At 30.7% G+C, this 10,456-nt stretch overlaps 1 protein-coding gene across 2 annotated transcripts; it reads left to right on the top strand.

The window, feature by feature from the left end:
• The first annotated feature begins 235 nt into the window (after nt 1-235).
• LOC132931790 (alpha-tocopherol transfer protein-like) lies at nt 236-9,482 on the top strand. 2 transcript variants are annotated; one of them, XM_060997802.1, is made up of 7 exons: nt 236-397; nt 4,506-4,652; nt 5,333-5,492; nt 6,714-6,981; nt 8,369-8,479; nt 8,616-8,718; nt 8,796-9,482. In XM_060997802.1, exons 2-7 carry the CDS (start codon nt 4,514-4,516, stop codon nt 8,945-8,947), a joined length of 933 nt encoding a protein of 310 aa, XP_060853785.1. In that variant the 5' UTR covers nt 236-397; nt 4,506-4,513; the 3' UTR covers nt 8,948-9,482. The 2 variants fall into 2 exon arrangements, with proteins under 2 accessions (XP_060853785.1, XP_060853786.1); XM_060997803.1 differs by lacking the exon at nt 236-397 and adding an exon at nt 2,660-2,681.
• The last annotated feature ends 974 nt before the right edge of the window (nt 9,483-10,456 follow it).

Raw genomic sequence — 10,456 nt, 5'->3', positions numbered from 1 at the left:
TATTATCATTATCACTACATTACACTATTATTAATATTCTATACGAATTATATTTCGTTTTTGTCCTCGGTTTGTAAATGTTTGGTATTCAACTTATAAACGTGTACAATAGACGAAAAATCCACGCAATCCCGTAAAGTCTATGTCGCTGCTGCCCCCAAGGCGAGTGAAAGTCGTCGATATCATATATATTTGTATTATGCATCATTCCCCCCGTGGGCACTGTATTTTCCCTACTCCGTCGCACTATCGGCCTCTACCGCGAATAGCTTCATACCGACCGACACTTTGCCGTCGTCCTCACACGATAAGCACTCGCACGCTGGAACACCGCAATCAGTATCCGGTAAACTGTGCAGAAACTATCGCGGATTTACGCCGAAGAAATTCACAAAAGGTAAATGTCTTATATACGGTCAAGTAAAAATAGTTTTAAGTGCGTTATTGTAGCCCGTCTATATTGTTTTACGGAGACAGAAACATTTTAAATTGTAGCGCTCGATATAGGTACCCACTACCTACGTTAAAAACGTAATTTAATATTATTATTTTATGTCGATAATTTGAGAGTGAGTCATTATCGAATGCGAGTAATCGCGGTTAAGTGAAAGGATATTAATCCGCCGCACGCGGGTCTTCGATACGTTTTATTTCGGTTGCAAAAACGAGATGCTGACTTGTACAATATTACTATTTATTTTATAAATTTACGACAGTATTAAAATTGTTCTTAGTGTACAACAATATTAATATTATAAATTTATAATCATGTTATCAATTATCGCCGGCGCGATCATCTTGGCGAGAGACGCCCACCCCACCCGGCTATTATTATTATATTAAATGTGTCAGAACCGTTAGATAGATTTTGTCCGTAGATCGTTTTTCGTTATTTCCGAAAAAAAATGTTTCCATTATTCTTCATAAATCGTGTGCCTGTTATAATATTATACCTTTATACATTCAAAAAACGTACATTGTTGAGGAACACGACGCGCTAATACAGAGGATAACAATATAACATAATCAGGTACCTACGATAAAAAAAGAATGATATTGTTAATGCAATATTGTTAATCACGAGTAGTCAGTGAGTTTCTCTTTCTGCGTTCACACGGAAGCGGCACAATGGAACAATATTTTTTTAAATTGTATGTTATTTTTTAATTATTTTCGGTATCTATGTACGCATTTACCGCGAGGTATTACGCACTATTACCCGATGCGCGTGCGTGTGTGTACGCGCGCATATTGTGTACTTGCGATTTCGTACGGATAAATAATAATTTGTTATGTTTCGTAATTTAAACTGACGATGTGGTAATGACGCGCCAACTCGTTATACAACGGTTAACAGAAGAAATACAACACGTGCCGTTCCACACGGTTTTCGACAAACACCGTCTTCCCAAATCCTTCGCACGACGAGACGGTCAAAGTGTGTCGTACGTTAAGGTTCAAGATCAACCGCCATTAGCGCGTTGATAATAGTAGCCAAGGCTTGAGACACTTAAGAAATGCGCGTTATATAGTTTTATTATTATGCTGCCTAACTATTACGGTAACTTAAAGAATGTGCTCTAGAAAAATTCAAATAAAAAAAATTGTTAGATTAAGGCCAACTATAAAAATAAATTCTGTACGGAATAAACTAGAGAAAAATAAAATTAATTATCATTCACAGCGCTAAGACATAATTAACAAGTATTTGGTGACGCGCGCACGTAAACTATAAATTATTATTATTTCCATTAAAGATCGGGACTGTCTACAAATGCTGCAAGCCCATTGTTGGTGTCCCATAATATAAATAAATAACTATAAAGATCATTATCTTGAATACAGGATTTAATGTTGTATTAGAAAATATTCTTATTAAATTTATCGTCGACAGATCACCCAAAGTAAAGCGATTTATTACGTACCAGACTCGTCAATCGCCGTGACAATTTTTATTTTCACGCACGGAGTAGGTTTCCGCATTAACTATGGCAATATGTATGAAAATTAGTAAAATTAAGATAAAAAATAGAAGACAAAATGCAAAAGCCCTAAAATATGCAAAAATATGCACCAAAAACGTTTGGTGTTATAATTCCATTTATAGCGTACCTAAATACTTGCTGCTATCATTTCACATCGCATAGGTGCGTACCAACAAAATACGCATGCAATTAATGCATTGTAAGTCTCGAGCCCCGATAACAACATATTATTATTATAGTTCGTTTTCCCGCAGTACGGTTCGTTTCGGTTGTTACCAAGGTATCACTTAAAACTAGCTGGGTTATACCTGTATATCGCTGCAGTTGACGTGTCATCTGATGACTTGCGACGTAGACCTGTAATAGCGCATACGGAGGAAGTTGAAATTTTACCGCATTATTATAATAGATACTTATCGTGTTGTACGTAGGCACATAGAGGACGTGCCGTTTTCGTTTTTCCCTCCTTCGTTTTCGGCCGCCGATTTCAACGAAATAACGATTCTCCAATCGGCGATGGTTTACTTCGACACTGATATAATAATAATGTAATAATATATATTATTATAATTGCCCGTACATAATATTATATTTAGTTTACGTAGAGTTGTACGTCAGTTCTTTCGTTCAGCGATGTGCCCACTGTTTCACCGGTGATTCCGGTTTGTTTGTATTATTGCGTCGTTGTACCAATACGTATGTACCTCTTAGAATAATAACGGTCTTACTTGCACTTAAATATTACGGTTTGGTCTGCCGGTAAACCCTGAGCGCCTAAAATTATATAGAAAGCGACAGTCGTATATTAAAATGTTATTTTTTTTTTTCACCGCGACAGTGTACGCGATTAGATTTTTGTTACGTTTTGCACCCGTCGGGCTTCTGTATTGGTTATTGATATATAAATATAATTTGGCACAGCAGTACAAGTGCGGAATACCTTTGAAATTGAAATTTAAGAAAATATACAAAGTACCTATACTTAGATTTTCATTGAATAAAATACAAGTACAAGGTAGTTAATAAGTGCATTTGGAAATAAAAAGAAATGTACTGTATTTGTCGAATTAATTTCAGGAATATTATTAATAAAAAAAAAAATGTTCGCCATTAAAAACCTACTATTCTTTTTTGAATCCACAGGACCTGAAAGTTTTGAGATAGTTTACGCACTAAAGTCGTACCCGTTTTTTGTGAACATTCGTTAAAATTGTGGGCAAAGTGCACAGACATTTTTTTTGAATCGAATACAACACGTTTGTTTCATAATGGTTAGATGGGGTGAAAATGAAAAGTATTTAGTTTTTATTTAGATTATCTTATTATTAAAAACGATAAGTACTAAAATATGGTACTACATTGAGTAGGAATATAGTATTAAAATAGAAGATACAAAATACGTTAGAAAAACACTCAGTGAAATAAACTAAATCCTATACAATATTCAGTTTGTATTTGAAATATACTGCCCGCGCATCATTTGACTGTGATTGTTAAAAAAACGTTTGTCCTTGGACAATGTCTTCCGGTTCGACAATCTCTTGCGCGCCTATATCATCGTGTACCCCCATACACGACGTATGTCGGACACTTAAAAATGTTGACACGCGAATGTCGGATTTCGCGGATCATCGTGAAAAGCACGATGTTTTCGAGCGAGCAGCGTACGAAGGACAACGTCGTGGTTGGCTCCAGTTACGTGTATTATACAAACCTCGTACGACCTTTACACGTCGGTAGGATAAGTCCGATACATACGTGCGAAACGCGTATCGGGCACACGAGTCGGCGTGCGACAAAAAAATAATGATTAATACCTAAGTAATATTATGACGTTAGCGAAGTGTTGCTATTTCGTCGGTATGGCGATAATCGAACGCAGGACAACGGAAAAATGGGCTTGCATGAAAATCCGAACGTCCACGGAAGGCCAGCTGGACGTCGACTGTAGTGTAATCGCACTTGCTATTTACCTGATGTCGTATATTAGGTGTGTAAAATATTATTTTATTACAACGTGTTGCTCAACGGATCCGGAGATGGTTGTACGCGATGACGGCCGTGGTGACCGAGTAGGTTTGTGGTCATTATTATGCAACGGACGATTATTATTATATATTTTGTCCTATCTATAGACACACACACACATACAACACGTCATACCGTATACCCGAGTGTATACATATAACCGTCTAAAGTATATATAATACGTATACGCGCGCGCGGCCGTAGACTTTCTCTTTCGTATTACCATTATTATTAGTATTATTACATCAAAGACGTGTACCCGTAGCTTCGTGTGGTTCGGTCGCGCAGTATCAGCTGGTAGTAGTTCTTACCGGGTTTACTTTTGTAATAATTGTTTTTCTTTCCGGAGACGACGACGATTTTTATCCTCTATCGTTCTAAACGATAAAGATATTTTATCATTTTATTCGTGCATAATAATATATTATACGCCGTCGACACCGCCACTGTTTGCCGCGATTTGTAATCTTTACATATTGGTTTTCTGTGCAGCCGACAAGATGACTCTCGTACAACCCACCGTGGAAATGCAACAGCACATCCGCACCGAGCTAAATGAAGACGTGTCGACCCGGGAAAAGGACCTGGAACATATCAAGGAATGGTTACGTCTGCAACCGCACTTGCCGCAATTTCAAGGTAAGCACCGCAGTCCACCCCGAGGTGTAGTAAAATAATTGATGATCGATTTGTGTCACTCTACTCCGTTCATCAGTTAACTACATTAGATGTTACTCAACTAATAAATTATTCGTTAGAAATTTGATTGCCATGTATCCAACTAATCTGAAAAATATTCTGTTTTGGGATATAAAATTAAAAATAGACGTTAACTTTCAAAATATATTCAAAAAACTTAAAAAAAAAAATGAAATGAAAAATTGTGAATAATACATTTTTTTTCTTCAAAAGTGTTATTTTTTCAATTATACAAAAATAATATGTTCAATTAAATAAACTTTCGAAATAATGAGTATAGGTAGAGGTACTTAAATATTTTATTCTATTATTTTTTTTTTTAAGTATCATACATAAATATAATTAAAATCCTAGTTAGCTATAATATAAATTTAAGTCATAAATATTAACGAACGCGTATAAGCATATTATTATAAAAATTATCGTAGCTTCATTGATATCGTAATCTTAGGTGTTTCAGAAAAAATATTTATATCGCAAATTTTTTTTTATCATTATATTTATTAAGTTGCTTGGGGTCATAAAATAATTTCATTACCACTGAACATTTATTTCTTGATGGTTTGACGGGAAAATACAAAATAAAATATGTATCATACTATTCTTCGTCTATTTTTTAGACGATGCCCGCATCATGACATTCCTCCGAGGATGCAAGTTCTCTCTGGAAAAGACCAAGAGGAAGTTGGACATGTACTTCACAATGAGAGCAGCCGTACCGGAGTTCTTCAGCAACCGAGACCCGACGTTACCGGAAATCAAAGAAGTGATGAGAGTCGCGTACGTATATTAATATAATAATATTATGTCAAACGTAGTCTACGTAAGGTATTCAAAAACTACGACATATTTTTTTTATTTTAAATGCTCCTAAAACATTTTTCGAATAAGCAAAATTTCAACGGTATGTGCAATCATATATTATGTATATAAAGTATAGGTAAACGTGAATGTTGGATGGTGACTAATATTCGTCGAATAATTACAATAATATCTACCAAAAACTCTTATAAACATAGATAACTTTAGGTAGGTACTAACATTAGATTCGATAACAATAACATTTTTTTATACAGCTTACATTGCTTACATAGCGTACCGAGTTAGATGACATATTAATTAATCAGTTTTCGTTACGGTTATTATGTCATTATTTCCTAACTAAACAAATAAGACACGCTTTTAGTTTTTTATTTTATTTTTTAAACACATATTGTCACATTTTAGATTATTGGTTTTCGTTAAGTTGTGTTATTTAAATGGGTACCAACACGCACGAACATAGTGTTATTATTTTCTATATACTTTCTGTTCCACATTTTTCATTATATTTAAAGAACGTTTCGATTACATTACGTCATAATATATCTACATACTACCTAACTCGACTGTATATTATTTTATTATATCGACATACTAACACGATTTGATCTATTTTATTGATATATATATACGTTTTATCATCACTAAATGATTGTATTATGTAATAATTGTATGTTTATATAGTTATTGTTTTGAATTAATGATGATAGGGAAAGGATACTTTGATCAGTTATATTCTATTGAAATTAAATTATTCGTATTCGAAACTTTTGAGTTGTACAACTTGAAATGAGTATGAAGTTAACACCACCCCATTTTGTTTAAATTATACCTGAAAATTTTTAATATGTAGAGTTTAATACTCAAGTACTGTAGGTAAGTTGATTTTTCGGTGAAATTTGAACAAATTTGGGTCTTAGTGTGATGTTAATTTCGGCTAAAGCTTCGAATTAACGAAATTACAAATTTCAAAAATCAATATTCAATTACCTACAAATTGAACATAATATAACTTGAAATTTATCTATTGAATTTATTGGACATAAAGGGGCTCAACATTAGCACATGCGCATAACTCGTAAGCTCGTGATGTTCATTAACTTTTTCAATGTGATGTACTCGAAATATCATTATTCATATTTTTTTTTAATTGCATTTTTATGTTTTGTCATGTTTTAGAAATGTACCACCACTTCCGGGTTTGACGCCAAATGGACGCCGTGTGGTTATGATGAGCGGTGTTGATTTGGAACAAATGGCTGCGACTGTGGCTGAAGGTATGAAAGTAGTGTTGATGATCGGTGACATACGATTAAAGGAGGAAAATGTCGGCGTGGCTGGAGATGTGTACATTTTGGACGCCAGCGTGGCCACACCACAGAACTTTGCTAATCACTTTGCTAAGTTTACTCCATCTTTGATCAAAAAATTCCTCATCTGTGTACAGGTATACCTTATAATATTATTTTTGATTTGTAATAATAATAATAATAATATATATGTTCCGCTTTAACGTTAAAAATGTTCACTATTTTCTTTAATAGAGAAACATGTCTAATGAAATATTAATATATTAATGTATTATAGTGTTTTGAGTTTTCTGGTATTCGAGGAGAAGAGAAATCTATATTATTTTAGAACTGAAATAAAAAGAATGTATAGTAAACTGACCTTGTATCTCAATAGCAATTCGATTCAAAAAAATAATTGTTTAAATGCTATATAAAAACTATTAAATCATCAGTTCTTTTAAATTTATCATAGTAAACAATATTATGCATTGAAATTATGTTTTAAATGGAAATTTACGAACTTTTACTTGTCGAACAATTTTGAGTTTACAAAACTTAATTAACATTTAATTTAAATATATTTTATAGTAAATTCAACTCACTCATTTAAGTAATATAGGAATTGAGGTATTAATAGATGAAAATGTAATTAGAAAAAAAGGAGAGATGTTTATTTTGATAACAATTTTTTTTTTTTATAACTTTCTAGATTCTAAAGCGTTCTGTAAAATGTTTTTCTTTAATATGAAGAAGACCACTAAACCATCAATGCACCTTTTTAAATTTATATACTACTTTTTCGTAGTACAACCATTGGTATTATATTTCATAGACGTTGTATGTACAATATTTATAAATTATGTATTATTATATCATGATTTAATAAAATATATAATATACTTAATAACCTCATTAACATACATAAATTGCATTTAGTCCGTGAATATCCATTTTTATTTTTTATTCAATTTATATAAACTATATAAATATTTAGATGTATTGAACAACTAGCTTGGTGATCCACTTGTTTGTTACAATATTATTTATTTATTTATTGTATTTAAATAAGTACTACCTACATTACAGATACAATTTATTTGCAAAATAATTACCTATTTTAAACATTAAAATATTAAGAAAAATAAGTATTATAATAAGACTTATGCTTTATCATAGTGCAATACTACAAAATAAGGGTTCAAATTGGCATTAGACATATTATTAAGACAGCAAATAGGTTAATTTAATTGATAGTTGGTAATGCAAAAATAAATAAAGAAAAGTATGTGAGATCTAGTGTGTTTTTGAGGGAACTTATTAGGGATTAAATTTAATTAAAAATAAGAAGTGTGGAGAATCAATTTTACCAAATAATTACAATTAAGTTCCACATTTTTTCTAGGTGATCTACGGGTTTTACTATAATATATTATACAATTAACTCATTGTATATATTATTTGGAAATAATTATACAACCATAGTAAAAATTATTTATTTGAAAAAATATCATATTAGTTTATTAACTTTCATGTATATTTTAGGAAGCATATCCAGTTAAATTAAAAGAAGTGCACGTTATAAATGTATCACCACTTGTCGATACAATCATCAACTTTGTAAAACCATTCCTCAAAGAGAAAATTCGTAACAGAGTAAGTAACTGTACAATAGATTCATATAGTTATCTTACACAATCTTTCTGTAAATGGAAATAAATAAATTACAATATTTGATGTTTATATACCATGAAATGTATTCATAATTTAATTTTTTGTCCCCTCTGAATAGATCCACGTACATTCCTCATTAGACTCACTGAACGAATTTGTACCAAGGGACATGCTTCCAGAAGAATATGGAGGAAAAGCTGGACCAATGGCTGAAATTAACCGTAACATTAAAATAATTATTTAGTTATTTATATAATAAAGAATATGGTTATATTATAACTTTTTTTTTCTACCTTAGGTCAATGGTACGAAAAAATGGTGACTTACAAGGATTGGTTCAAGGAACAAGAAAAAATCAAAGCCGACGAGTCCCGACGTCCTGGAAAGCCGAAGACACACGACGATTTATTTGGGATGGAAGGTTCTTTCAAACAACTTTCTATCGATTGAATGCATCAGTATTGTTCTTGAAAAATAAATCTTATACGATTTACATGTTTTTATATTGTTTAATAATGTGAACACTTCAAAAAATGGGTGGTAGCATAGACATTTTTTTTTTTTAATATGGATTTCACATAATTTGGACTATATTTAATGCAATTTCCTTGAAACCAAAGCAATTAAACATTTTTTTTTTGTACGCATTATAGTATAGATTTTAATTTTTTGAAACAATCCTATTAGTGATTTTGTTTTTGTAATAAATGTTTATTTTATACATAAATGTATGCAGAATAATGCACTTCTTGTCACAGTATTAACGTCAGCATATATTAATTTTTATTGTTATTATATAAGAATACCTAGTTTATTTTTTAGTTAATTGTTTTTTTTTATATTCAGTTCCAAATACGAAAAAATATGTAACCAATGTTTTTATCAATATTTTATACCTACAAACATTTTTTATATGTATTTTTTTTTCATAAGACTAAATGGTCTAAATGTAATGAAACTAAATAAATCGACAACTTTCTTCCTATGGTCGCGTTTAAAATTATACTTATATGACGATCTAAATTGTAATTGTAACTGGATATGATAAAACTCTTTCAATTGAGTTGAATGTAATCCAAGCACTCCTTGTTTTTATTAACAGTGATTGAGTTAAGATAATAATAACAAATAACAAAGATGAATATTTGGTATAACTGTAAAGTTTATATTATACTAATATTATTATATATAGTATAATATATTATAATAAATAATAAAATAAATAGTAAACTGATCAATACTCAATACAGAAAGTTAAACAATATTAAACATTTATTTATCTCGATAAATAAGGATTGTTTAAGACAATTACTATTTTTAAAATTTTAAATCTTGAAATGTTTGGGATTAGAATTCATTTATAATTTTTGAAACAAGGTGTATGTTATTATTTTTTTTCAATGTCTACTAAAGTTAAGTATTATAATGTAAGTACTACATGATTATACAGGATCTAAATTTTAACTACAATTTAACTTTATAAAATAAAAGTTTTTTATTATTTTAAACTTTTAAACATAATTTTATCGAATTTATATAATAGAACATTTGAAGTAATACAAACGTACTTCACCACTAAGTTTTCCGGAGCAGAGTTTAAATCGATTGTACATTGGTAAAGACTACCTTATGTTGATTTTATTAATTATGATCCTGTACAATCTATTTATAATATTAAAAATGTGTAATTAATAACTCAATCTAAAGGTACCTATAATAAACGTTATTGATTATTTATGAAAATATATATTTAATTATTTTGCTAGTGGTTGTAATGGTTTATAATTATAATTATAATATTTGAATACCAGTATTATCTTAGCCACCTAGCTAATTAAGAATTTAAATTGAATTCTTTGATTACTTTATATTTTTTCTTTAGTTACTTTGCTTTAAAATACTATAAATTTGAATTCTTAGTTAGGTGTTAAGATATTTACATAAATATTCAATATTAAT

This window comes from Rhopalosiphum padi, chromosome 1 (genome assembly GCF_020882245.1).
Source record: "Rhopalosiphum padi isolate XX-2018 chromosome 1, ASM2088224v1, whole genome shotgun sequence".
Classification (NCBI taxonomy): domain Eukaryota; kingdom Metazoa; phylum Arthropoda; class Insecta; order Hemiptera; family Aphididae; genus Rhopalosiphum; species Rhopalosiphum padi.
This window is presented reverse-complemented; position numbering and strand designations above follow the sequence as displayed.